The sequence below is a fragment of the Thermobia domestica genome, chromosome 2, assembly GCF_964235325.1.
Source record: "Thermobia domestica chromosome 2, izTheDome1.hap1.1, whole genome shotgun sequence".
NCBI classification, from domain to species: domain Eukaryota; kingdom Metazoa; phylum Arthropoda; class Insecta; order Zygentoma; family Lepismatidae; genus Thermobia; species Thermobia domestica.
The window spans coordinates 54,704,588-54,718,546 of record NC_137455.1 but is presented as its reverse complement, the minus strand read 5'-3'; the positions used below and the strand labels follow the sequence as shown (position 1 = coordinate 54,718,546).

The 13,959-nt window shown below is 34.8% G+C and overlaps 1 protein-coding gene across 1 annotated transcript in view; it reads left to right on the top strand.

Moving 5' to 3' along the window:
* Positions 1-13,959, top strand: part of Rab14 (RAS oncogene family member Rab14) — a gene marked incomplete in the record, with an annotated part of 55,281 nt that overhangs the window by 28,507 nt on the left and 12,815 nt on the right. Inside the window, 3 exon segments of the mRNA XM_081741542.1 lie at positions 2,331-2,457; positions 5,513-5,630; positions 9,890-10,008. Of these exon segments, the coding sequence (XP_081597668.1) occupies positions 2,331-2,457; positions 5,513-5,630; positions 9,890-10,008 (364 nt within the window).

Sequence of the window (13,959 nt, the reverse complement as noted above, 5' to 3'; positions counted from 1 at the left end):
TGCTGCAATTCTATCCAACGACGTCCTAAATACTCTATAGTTCCTGCGATAAGTTAAAATGTGTAGTAATCAACTACTTGCTACTATAACTGCTTGCCCGTACGATAGGATGTGAGTTGTTTAGGTTGTTAGATTGATAAACTGATTACTACATGTGAGAAATGTTCGTGTAAAATATCCCAGCAGTGTATCATAAGGGTTGAGTTCTTATCAGTATACACTGTCACGGTGTAACTGCTGTTGCAGGACTCGCAGGTTATTATTGAGTTCCAAGAATAGAAGCCAACTCCTACATATGGAAGATAATGGTTGTGTCCGGAACCCATAATCCATGTCAGTGGCGGATTTTACTAATACTCCCCGGGTTAATTGCTGTCATAGAATGTATCTTTCCCCACTTTTCTTCAAGTTTCAGTACGAGATTCCTAGTAAAATTACATCATTCTTCTCCGAAAGTTATGTTTTCCAGTTGTTAAATTGGTAATTTCAGAAAGTGTTCGCAATTAAATTCGTAGCATACAGTGCGACACCTGAACTTCGGAGGACTTCAGCCAAGGACCTAAATGATCTGACAACAGAAACATCTTGGAAACTATAATAATCAAGTCTACTGGTTGCGTCAAGTCAGATGGCTGGGTTTTGTTTCCGATGAACAACTTTAGGTGGCGTGGCAGTAGCACATGAGCCGCGGAATACCGTATGTGTACCATCGACGATTGGAAGAGAATAACACAGAGTTATGAGCTTCATTTCCGTCTGCAGTTATGAATATAGCGCCAGCCCCATGAAGCTATGGATTCAGCGTATCAAATTGGAAATGTACAGGGTCTGACGGCTCCGTGATGGCCCGGGTATTTCTTTTTGGCAATCTTTGGTTTATGTACCATGCAACCGCACTACATCGAAGTACGTAGAACTGCTGAGCGATCACTTACTCCTCCCTTCATGTTCTTTTGCCATCCAAAGTGTACAGCAAAACAATTGTACAGCAACATATCCTGGTTGGCTGCTACCTGGTTCGAGGAGCATTGCACTTAGTTCTCCCTGCTAAAATGGTCATTTAAAAGCCCGATTTAAAAGTCCCATTAAGCCCGTTTGGGATACTCTTGAGAAGAGTATACAAACATATGTATCTCTGTTGTTGTTAACTAATTTATTGAAAATTCTGTAAAACGTTTGACAAACTGTATCTCCGATACACTTCCCACATGTGCTACCAGCAGGAGGGAAAACCAAATTAAAACACCTGTTACAGTAGTGCCCAGGAGTGTTGCGTCTGAAAACGTAGACATGTACTGTCATCGTTTACTACGTCATTATCATTATCAATGACGTTATTAATACTTACTGGCTGCGAAATGCGTAAACAATTACCGTGTAGTAGCCACTACCTCTGTTATATGCGAATGTGCAGTGTTTTGTTTAATCACCCAATGAAGTTGTTCCAAGGTTTACATTCTGAAATTGATAGATAGAGTACGCGCTGCGTTATTGACATTGCAGAAATATCTAAATTGAAAAAGTTAGTATATTAGTATTAAAGTATATTAGTAACTTTTTGTACTTCATTAGTACAAAATAAACTTTGATTCGAAGTAAATTGAAAAACATTAACTTTCTCATTGGTATTCAAATCAATTCTATAATCTCCTATAATCACATCAGCCACGTATGGCTCAAATTCGTACATTAACAAGAGTTTTACTATCAACAACCATACATGCAATAAACAACTTAGTAACGTTATTCACTTTTTTTTTTACAAACACACTTTGTCCGATTATTCTTGATGTAACACCTTGTCCAAAACCTTACAAACCCTAACATGGGACAAGGTGGGGTTAGTGAATAATCGGACAAGGTATTGGCAAATTGTACGAAAAAAAGAAGAACGTTACTATGTAACATAAATATATATTTGGTAACATAAATATATATGTGTATGTTTGGTTGATCGTAGTAATGGAACCATAAGAGGCTGAAGTTATTTGTAAATTGGTTATGAGCCATTAGTGGCTGAATATAAGCCAAGAGTGGCAAGTGATATTTTGGTGATTTTCAGTAAAGCCAGGGGTGACTGTTGTATAAATCCAATAAAGGTTGATACTGAAGAGAAGGCTTATCTATATTCATTAATAAATTCTAGAAAATTTGAAAGCTAGTGAAAGTAAATACCTTTAGCGTTTAATCTATTGACTACCTAAGTGTCACATGAAGCTGAAGAAATGGTAACTGATTTTTATTCTTTAATTGTTATGACAAGGCATTATTTTCCTTGAAACTTTTGTGTCTGTACTGCTGAGTAAGTGCTACTATTTTTTTTCTTCCAGTCATGGCAGATTGCCCCCATACAATTGGTGTAGAATTTGGAACACGGATTATTGAAGTATCTGGGCAGAAGATAAAGCTACAGATCTGGGACACTGCTGGCCAGGAACGTTTTAGGGCAGTCACTAGGTAATAGAATTTATAATTTTATTACTTAGTCCTTAAAAGCACTTTTCTATTTTCAATAAAGTTCGTTTAATGCACTACGAAAGAAGCTACAACGTAATATAATCGATAATTTTTTGTACAGGAATTCAGTTTAGGGAATTATAAAACAGAAACTACCTCACTTGGTGACATGCATCGCGACGTTGCGCTATGAATTTCAATCAACGAATGGAAAAATTGATTTTATTAACACCAATTAACCATTTTATATTAGCATTCTAATACATCACACACGTAGAACCATTACACTAAAATCTAACTTGAATTATATATTTAAAAAAAAATGCTTCACTGTAAAGTCATCGGCAGACATTGCTAGGAATATGTTACCACGTACACTCATGTCCAAAATGATTGTCGCATATCTATAACTACCTTCTTCTAAGAATATAATTTGATAATAATTTTGCAGGGCACTTTTAATACTGATACTATGTGTATAATCAGAAAATGTATTTGTGGTAAATTTCACAGGAAAAGAATTATAAATACGAAAATTAGAATGAGTAAAACAAAATGTTGCTAAATGGACAAGAACGTTTTATTTTCGTTTTATTGTTTTTATTTACTGCTCTTTTGACATGAAATTTGCCACATACATGTCTTTGCCGATTATACACATACTAACATTGTAAGAAATACCGGGCGAATTCGTTATCAAAATTATATTCCTACAACAACATATTTCTAGACATGCGACAATAATTTTGGACATGAGCGTACATATAAAGAATTCTGGGAAATGTTCCGAAAACAGCAAATAGGAGATAAAATTGTGATTTCAATCTTCATTCTTTGCATGGAAATTGATATTGATAAACAGATATATGTTATTGTCCTTAATATTTCTGAAACAGTTTCGATTGACTACCACCTTTTGTAATTGGTGAATCTTCTTGCTTATAGCATTCACATCCATACTTTCAGATAGAGACGATACGTGAAAATGGTGAAACAATATTTAGAGGAACAACATTACTCATTTAGCATACCAATAAAAAAATTTCAAGTGAAGACTAACATGTAAAGAAAATAACCGTGAATTACTATCTAGTGTGTAGTGAATATTCATTTATACGTTGAATGATAAATTAGTCATTCATTGTCTTTTCTATGAGAATTTTTTCAAGTAAGTTTTCTCAGATTGACACTGAACTGCTACTTAACTTACACCCTTCTAACTTCTTGATTTCCAGGAAGAAAAATTTCCCTGTAGATCAGAAAAATATAAACAGTAAAGCTGTAAGATATCGAAAAACTTGACAAACAAAACTTTAAAACACTGAAAAATGCACTACAGTCGGCTGTTATTTGCAGTTTTCAAAAATGTTTAACGTTGCTATATGTATAAGGGGCGATCAACTGAAACCCGTTCAGTGGTCATAATTCATGAAATAAATTTTATTTCGAGCGGAAACTTGTACACTATCTAGAGGCGTCTATGGTTAACGTTCAGTAAAAATATTGTTCAGAAGAAGTCACCATGAGCATTGAGACACTTGTCCCACTGTGTCACCAACTTACAAATGCCGTTCATGTAAAATTTGGACAGCTGACTATCAAAACAATCACATACAGCGTCCTTGAACTTCAGCGTCAGACTGAAATCTCTGACCTTTCAATGCCTTCTTTAGAGGCCCAAAGATGTGAAAGTCACAAGGTGAAAGGTCAGGGCTGTAGGACGGGTGTCGCAACATTTCCCACTTGAATCGTTGAAACAAAGCCTGCACCTGGCTTGCAACATGTGTATCAGTATACCAGGCGTTTTGTTTTTGATGGCTGTCCGTAACTGTGTCAAGGTCGGACATTAGCGTGCGGCGTGGATGGACTCAGAAACTGGATGACGGCACGCTGGTCCTGTTTGGTCGGATTGGGGATCTTGAACGCCATCTTTCACTCATGCCTGCAAAACGGAACCACGTATCAACAACATTCCTACACCCAACACACAGGGACATTAGCCATTACACACTATTAAACAAACAATATCCTCCTACACACTATACCAATAATACATAGAACAAACGGGTTTCAGTTGATCGCCCCTTATAGAGTTGGAGTTGGTGCTAGAACTTATGGTGGACATTACTTGACTCCAAGAGAAATTTTGGTGCCTAGTTATATTGAGATATTTTTATATCAAAATTTTAATGTTTATTATTATTAATATAGTCCCATTGCTTATACAAGCTGCCTTTGTCCAGGTTTTAGTTCTTTGTAGTAGTCATACACTAATCTTCTCATTCATATGTATATATATACTCTGTCCATGTGTCCGTCCGGGAAGCAAAACAAAAAAAATATTAATCACCATCAATTTTGGCCAGGATATAGAGGATCAAAAATTAGGAATCGAGCTTGTTGATGGAGGTTATCCATCCGCCGGAAGTTGTAGCAATAAACCATTTCAGGGTTTGATTAATATAAACGATAGTAGATGGCAAAAAAACTGATTCCTGCAATCGATTAAACGTCCAAGAATATATATTTCATATCCATTCTTAACTATACTAAAACCGGAAATGATAGAAATCCACTACAACTCCCACTTTGAATATTGATCTACATAGAGGAAAAACGATAAGAGAGAGCCGGAAGCGATTTTTTGGAATCGATTTAATGCTCTGAGAGTAGGTACTCCAGGTGTTCTTAGAATGTTCTCTCGTAATATCTCTATTCAAACCGGAAGTGGCAAAAATCAACCACTTTTGGTTTTAACGTTGATTACTTTCGAGTAAAAACTAATAGGGAGGGAGAAGCAGTTTCCTGCAATCGATTAAGCGTCCCAGGGATGTATTCTATCTTCACTCTAATCTCTCTACTAAAACTAGAAGTGATAGAATTTTACTACCACTTCTAGTTTTGATTTTAATTGAGGAAATATCAGTTATACGAACCAAACTCCTTCACGTGGTGTACACGTGACACTGTTGCTTGTTTATTGTTACATTTATTCTTGCTGTTGTAACGTCATATTTTAACTCTAATTGTATGCTTTTTTGTGATTTATTTTAAGGTCATATTACCGAGGGGCTGCAGGTGCTCTTATGGTGTATGATATTACCAGAAGATCTACATACAATCATCTGAGTAGCTGGCTTACTGATACAAGAAATCTAACTAATCCGAGTACTGTAAGTATAACTAATGTGATGAATATAGTTCTTTTCTAAGTAATTACTGTAATGGTAATACTACAGAAAAAAAAAATATATTTTAACCCTTTCAGTCACCTCGTCCTATAAATAGGACAGTGGATTTAAACCTTCTTTATTCTTTTATATTTTCGTTTCACATGCTATTTTTTATCCCGTTGTATATTTAAAAGATCTTTGTTTTAGTATCGAGAAGTTCCGACAACAATTATACAAAATTGTAATTCTTGTCATGAATATTAAGAAGGCGGGTTTCATTAAACAATGAAGTTGAAGAAATGCTCACCTAAAAACAGGTGGAGAGCTTTAAAACAAAAGAAAATTCGCAAATTTTATTTTTTTTTCTGATAAATTAGATACAAAATATATCAATTAATTAGTTTTGAGAACTTTATACTCTAAAGGTTTCATTCAACGTGCTTTTAAAAAATCGTGCTAGATATAGGACAATGTGACTGTTACTACCGTGATCGGTTCGGAATCAGAAAATGATTCACACGTGATTAAAGCATTGTGTACGCAGTTTGCTAAGCTTCATGCTACACGTTTGACGCGTTTTATCTTCGCTCGTTTAAAAATGGATGAAGAATACATCAGGTGTTGTGGAAAAGGTGAACCAGGAGTTAGAGCAAACAGAAAGAAACTCAGTTGTGAAGAGATTCTGTCTTTGATCGAAAATGGCAATGTATCAGATTCAGAAGATTTATGTGACGAAGAAGGTGACGAGCTCCAGGATTTTAGAGATGATTCTCCTGGTGAAGAATCTGAATTGCTATTGGACAACAGTGAGTTGCCGCCTTTATTCGAAGAATTGGAATCAAATCCTATTCGAGACAATGATCCGAGTTTCGATTTGCAGTCAAATAATTACCTTGCTTGTGTGAACGTAAATAGTAACCAATCTGTTAGCGAGAGTGTTACCATCCATACGTGCCTAACTGAAAAGGAATTTGAGAAACAGTATTTTTGTGACAAAGAACTAACCGCGAAAAAGGATATAACTTGGATTCAAGGATCCAGCTTTGAGACACCGCCTATGGAATATTTTGTGAATACACCCGGATGATATCGTGGAGTTACGAAATCCAACCCAAATTTTTGAAAGATATTTCACTGCAGATCTTCTTGAAAGTATGGTTTATGCAACGAACTTGTACGCAGTACAAAAAATTGTTACCAACTTTCGTTTCACGAATATTGATGAAGTTAAAACCTTTATTGGAATACATCTTGTCATGGGAAACTTAGGTCATCCTCGGGTTAGAATGTACTGGGAGCCAGGGTTTCGGAATTGATTTATAGCAGATAACATGACACTGAACCTATTTTTTAAACTTCGCAATAATTTCCATGCTGTGGACACTTTTATTAAGAATTTAAATTTAACCGATAGATTCTGGAAGATGAGACCAATCTACGACGCTATCAGGAAAAGATGCAAAGAACTTGCCATGAAAGAAAATTTGAGCGTAGACGAACAAATGATTCCGTTCAAAGAGACTCTGAATGTGAAACAATACATTCGTAACAAACCTTGTAAGTGGGATGTGAAAGTTTTCGTTTTGTGTGGTGAAAGTGGTATGATGTATGATTTTATAATATACCAAGGTTCTATTACAGAAATAAAGACAGAATATGCTCAATTTGGATTAGGACCCGCTATTGTGACGCAACTATCTGAACGGATCTCAATTAGAAATTGCAAACTTTTCTTTGATAACTACTTTAGTTCATATTGGTTATTTCAGTGGCTCAAAGAAACTCAAATATATGCAGCTGGAACCATTAGACTAGATAGATTTCACAAGCCTATTTTGGATTCAGATTCAGATATAAAGAAAAGTCGCACCCGTGGCTTTTCTCAAGAAGTTGTAAGTACAGATGGAATAGTTCTCACCAAATGGTATGATAATTCGTGTGTAGTTCTTGCTTCCAACTTCGTTCGAAATGGAAATGAAGACACGTGCAGAAGATGGGACAAGAAAACAGACCAATATGTTGAAGTTCCTAGACCAGAAGTGATAAAACGCTATAACATGAGCATCGGAGGACTGGACAAATTTAATTTTCTAATTGCATTATACCGTTCCTTCATTTGCTCTAGGAAATGGACATTACGTTTGTTTGCACATGCGGTGGATATAGCCATTACTAATTCTTGGCTCGAATATCGAAGAGAAGGCATGCACTTAGAAATTCCAGAAAAGAAGATGATGGATCTCATTCACTTTCGCCAGTATGTTGGAGAAGCTTTCATTCTATCTAAAAGACAGGATTGTAGGAAGAGGGGTAGGCCCTCGCACGAAGAAGTCATATCGGATGTTCACCCAAAGAGAGTACCCGCTACTCGTCCAATAGAAGACGTTCGTTTTGATGGCTTCAACCATTTCCCAGAGTACATTGAGCAGAAAAGCCAATCAAGTTGTAAAAGAGAGGGTTGCAAAGGTAAAACATACATTGTGTGTTCCAAGTGCAAAGTAGCGCTGTGCATAGCTAAAGGCAAAAACTGTTTCAGTTCTTTCCATACAAAGTAATGGAATAAAGAGGATTTCTAATTCATAATATGAATATGATATAAAGTTTTGTGCTTTAGTTTATGTTTAATTATATATTTGTAACGCATTACGGAATAAAAAAGCATAACATGAGGTACAAATCAACTTCATTCTCATTTGATACCATTCTGTAATATTAGATTTTACTGTTACTACTAGTCACGATGTCCTATATATGGGACTACCCGAGGTAATTGTAGTCACGATGTCCTATAAATTGCACGGTCCGAATTTCGCAAACTACAAAGTAAAATTTAAAACTTTCGTGTATTTTAGGTTTAATACGTGCAAATAACCTAATATTACAAACTTATATTTTTTTTTACCATGTAACAAAAATTCGTGACTGAAAGGGTTAAGGATTTTGATATTCTGTACATTCGTAAGTCATACCTGAATGAATATTGTTCGTAGAATCATAGATCATGAAGTACTTCTCAACTTAATCCTTAATTGTTTTCACGGGTAAATTTTCTGTTGTTAAATGTAGTCAGTAAACGAGAGAATCTTCTGATCTCAAGGAATTTTTCGTCGAAGCAGATTTTTAAAGAAGCTTTCCTTATTGCCAGATTGCTCCTGTTTTGATGATTTTTGTTTAGTGGCAACTTCTTTGCTATTGATTCATGGATAACTGAAATTACTGCTTCTCGTTTGAGTGAGAAGGTGAATGTTGATAAGTATTTAGAATTGCTATAAATAAGTATTGCTTACAAAGACTAAGTTGTATGTGGAGGAATGTTCTTTAGAAAGCGGAACTAAACCCTGTTTCGAATTTATATTGATTTCTTCATCTATTGTTAGGTGGGTTGTAATGAAACATTAATGCAGTCTCTATTTCAAGTTGTTCTTTCAGTGAGTTATAAGACTTTATAGGATTCAATGCTTTCTACCATCAAACTACGTTGTGCATACTGTGTTGGTGATTTGTATAAAAAAATATTAACAATGAATAATAACATGACGCCATGTGGGTTTGGTTAAGGTAATTCCGTGTACAGTACTGACATTACTTCATAACTATTCACGGATATAATTATACATGCACTGTTACATGTATAATTTCATGAGTTACTGCTCTTATATGTTACTTATGGAGTATCAACCACTTATTACATTAGGCTTATTTTTTAGGCCTAACAACACCTAAACTTTATTATATTTAAATAATATGTACCAAACAGATCAATACAAATTAGCAAATGCCAGACGTGCACTTCAATCCACATAAACTGATATAAATTATAACGTGTACATAAAATGTAGGTATCAGAACCAATGCATTTTATAACGCCGCAAAAGGTACCAAAAAGCACAATGTATTAAAGAACATATCATTCTTTTTCTTCTTTTAACAATAATCTTACATTGTCATGAGCTGAAACCTTTAGTGCAATATCTTTCTTCGGAAAGTTATATAAAAGTGAAAATAATTTGTTCAGTGAACCATTCATATGATATATAAACATATAAATTTATCGAATGACACATTCTTTCACTTGTTTAATGTTGCATGTAATGCCTTCAGTTTCAGCGCCGGGAAGCGCCTGCTGTACTCGACTGACGAGAAAAAGCGTGTTAGATTTAGCCCATTGTAGTTCTTGTTAGCAGTACTTTCCTATATCGTGTTACCTTACATCTGTATTTACACTAGAGCTATTGCAAGAAATATGTTTAATTTTGCAGGTTATATTCTTAATTGGAAATAAATGTGACCTTGATGCACAGAGAGATGTGACATATGAGGAAGCTAAACAGTTTGCCGAAGAAAATGGCTTAATGTTCGTTGAAGCAAGTGCAAAAACGTGAGTATAAAGCTACTTGTTACTATTTTAAATAAAACTACAGAGTATTTCACGAGACTAACATTCGAGTGAGTATGTTTTATAGTAGTTGGGGCTCTTACGTTATTGCTGTGACGGCATTTACTGTTTTATCAACCATGGGCGGAAAGGTGAATAACATAAGAGGCACAGGATTAAAACAAGCAAAAAGTCTATAAAAAGTCTATATACATTTTATAATGTTTGAAAGAAGGAGAATCTCTTCTGTTTCTCCTATGTAGTGAATCAATTGTTACATCATGATCAGTGTTGAAATGGTTGCACTGAACTGATAATTTGAACTTTACGTTGTGCCCCTACCTGTGATCACCGTACATTACGATATCAGACTTTTTTCTTTTCTTTTCTTTTTCTTTTTTTTTTTTGGAGGGGGGGGTTACATTAGGTTTTATTGTAGATAATGTATTGGCCCGTACTGAAACTATGTGGTAGAAAGCTGAAAATCGTATTTGGCAGATGTTCCTATATCTAAAAGACTGATATGAAGTGCAAACAGTAATATAATGTGAAATTTGAATTGCTTTACAGAGTAAAAAAAAAAAAAAAAAAAATCCTCTAATGTTCTGTTTAAGACTTGCACTGAGAAAGCGAAGTAGACTTGAACTCTTACTACGTTATGTCTTATAACACTTCTTGAATTACCAAAACCTTTCTGCATAATCTTACAAAAGTACAACAGATACAGAAAGGCAAGTCATGGTCATATGTGTGTACACTAATAGTCAGTACAAAAGCAGTTTTTGAATTCAGGGTGAATATACAGTTTAAAAGTTGACGTCTTTTCATTTTCTAAGTTTTGTACATCATATTTCTTTAAATAAAGAACCTTATTTTTAACACTGTTTGAAAAGTATACTACCACTTTTTAAATGTATACGTCAGATACATTTTTTTCTTTCGTGCAAAATCGTACTGTACGTAAATGGTATATCCACAAAAGAAAGTATGGGCATAGTAATACTATAGAAATATCATCTATTATTTGACATTGCTACATTGAAAACTAACTATTACTTTAAAGCAAAACTTCGTTGGAAATTATTTCACGAATACACTTTCGTTTGAACACTGCGTTCAGAAATTTATCTTTTGAATGCTGTAAACTTACAGTGAATTCGCGTAGTTTAGATTCTGATTTTTGAAAATTCCTTATACTTCTAAGTTTTCAGCTCTCCCCTGAAGACATGTTCGGCAAGGATAAAAATAGGAGTAAAATAAATAAATAAATAAAAATATTAAGGGAACATAGGAATGGACTTGCCGGGAAAGAGTAGTGAAAATACACTGCTTGTCATTTGTCAAGTGGCGGTGTGGCATCTGTGAAATGGAGTCCGGTTGTGCATTCTGTTCGGAAAGGAGAGGTTGTTAAGTCATGCTGCTGTTTTTATTACTGTTGCTCCTACATTGGGTATATTTTTAAATTACTTTCCGATATTCCTTATTTAACTAACCCTTATTTATATTAAATTTTGAATGTATGAAAATATATCAAATAAATAAAAATAGTCTTTCTTTAGATAGCAGTCTTTTTGTTTCATTTTTGGTATTAAAATATCTTTGAGTCTGACGTATAATAATGTATTACTTCTAAAAGTTTTGAAAGAGATGAAAATGAATGTTCTATTTTAGCTTCTTTTAAGATTTCTTTAATACTATCTTTCTGTTTGTCTTGCCTATATAATGCTAACAGGCACGCGCATTACATATTATAGATTCCGATAATTTTAATTGAAATTCGTGTAATTGCTGTTAAATTGAGTAATAATCTTGTTCAGAGTTTTGGGGGATTATAATGCCGTACACAAACCGTATCTTGAAAAAAATATTACTCATTGCATATGTCAATCTGAGGTGCAGAAGTAGTGCAGCCTTTTTCTTATCAGTAGCATCAGTTTCAAGTCTGTTCGGAACCTAGATTTCTTAAGAGCCTAAAGACTTTCTTCGTTGAATTAAAGAAAAAGATTGATTGTAACAGTATAGATTGCGAGAGTGATAATAATCACAGAGCATTCGCATTGCTCATGAGCAAAATGACGTTCTTTACTGTTCGTCAAAAAGTGGATTGCCGTTATTGGTTCGCAGAATTAAGTCCCTCGTAACTATACAGAGAAGATTTAAACAACAATACGAAGAGGAACCACCAGACCGTCATTGCATTGTTAGATGGCACAAACAATTGCTGGAAACTGGCTCTATGTTGAGGAAGAAAGGCAGTGTGGATAAACCCGTGAATGAAGAAGTGAAGTCGGTTCGGGAAGCCTTTCAGCGAAGTCCACGCAAATTGATAAGGCGTGTGAATGTACAACTGCATTCGACTGTGCATGATATCGTGCATAAAAATTTACTCTCATAGCCTACAAGCTACAGTTTGTTCAGAAACTGTAGTTTAATGACGAGCTTTGCAGATATGAATTCGCTGTTAAAATGCTTTCGCACATTGATGAAGACAATGATTTTCTTAAAAGGGTAGGTTTTTTTTTTTTTTTCCTCTGACGAAGCCACCTCATTCGTACATCAGATAAGGTACACTCATGTCCAAAATGATTGTCGCATATCTATAACTGTCTTCTTGTAAGAATATAATTTGATAATGATTTTGCAGGGTACTTTTAATACTGATACTATGTGTATAATCAGAAAATGTATATTTGTGGTAAATTTCATAGGAAAAGAATTATAAATACGAAAATTAGAATGAGTAAAACAAAACGTTGCTAAATGGACAAGAAAGTTTTATTTTCGTTTTGTTGTTCTTATTTACTGATCTTTTGACATGAAATTTTCCACATACATGCATTTGTCGATTGTACACATAACAACATTATAAGAAATACCGGGCGAATTCGTTATCAAATTATATTCCTGCAACAACATATTTATAGACATGCGACAATAATTTCGGACATAAGTGTACATAGGCATAACTACAGAATATGAAGTGAGGAAAATTCATATCAGTTCGTGGAACATGAACGCAACAGCCCAAAATTAAACGTATGGTGTGCGTTGGCTGGAAATTCTGTCATAGCCCCATTCTTCTTTGAAGAGGTTACACTTACAGGAACAGCGTACCTGGCAATGGAAAATTATGCTGTACCTCGCAGACCACAGAGATACATGTTCTAACTAGACGGCGTTCCCCCTCCCCCCTCCTTCATTATACCCGTTAGGTGAGAGAGAACTATTCCTGGATAACCATTTCCAAAACAATTCAATTAGAAGCGGAGGTTCCATTCAGTGACCCTGAGATCGCTCGACTTGACTCCTTGGGCTTCTTTCTTTGGGGATACGTGACAACTTTCGTGTACAAGACCCAAATTCAAGATTTGAATGATCTAAGATGAATATTCAATGCTTGTAGATCCGTGACAGCTCAGATAATACGCAACGCCTGAAGGAGGTTGAGTAGCGCCTTGGTGTTTGCCGAGCAACAAAAGAGGCACACGTGGAGGTGTATTGAGATGGGTTGAGTGACTTTCTGTGCTGGATATAAAATTTTGTTTTTCCGAAAGCAAAACCGGACGATTCTATCACCGTTAGTTCTCAAATTCAAATTATTCAAATTTCTTATTGGTATATTTTCATCCAGATATTGTATTTATAGCGAATAGCTGATATGGTATAAAAGCGTTTGTGTGCTATGTAATTGATTATTTTCGGGTAATAAGTTTTTATATATATATTTTTTCCAAATTGTAAATATTAATATTTCTAAATAGCAGGACTGTTTTTCGTTTCTCTTTTCCACATTTCCGTGTGAGAAATATGACCAGAATAAACAATTGCTGCAGAACTTGTCATACATGTGATATTCTAAAGTATTTAATAAATATTAGAGAGAGTGAGCTCATGTGATTTTTTTTTTTTTTTTTAATCTTGTCCGTATACGTTTTAACATCAGCTTGTCATCTA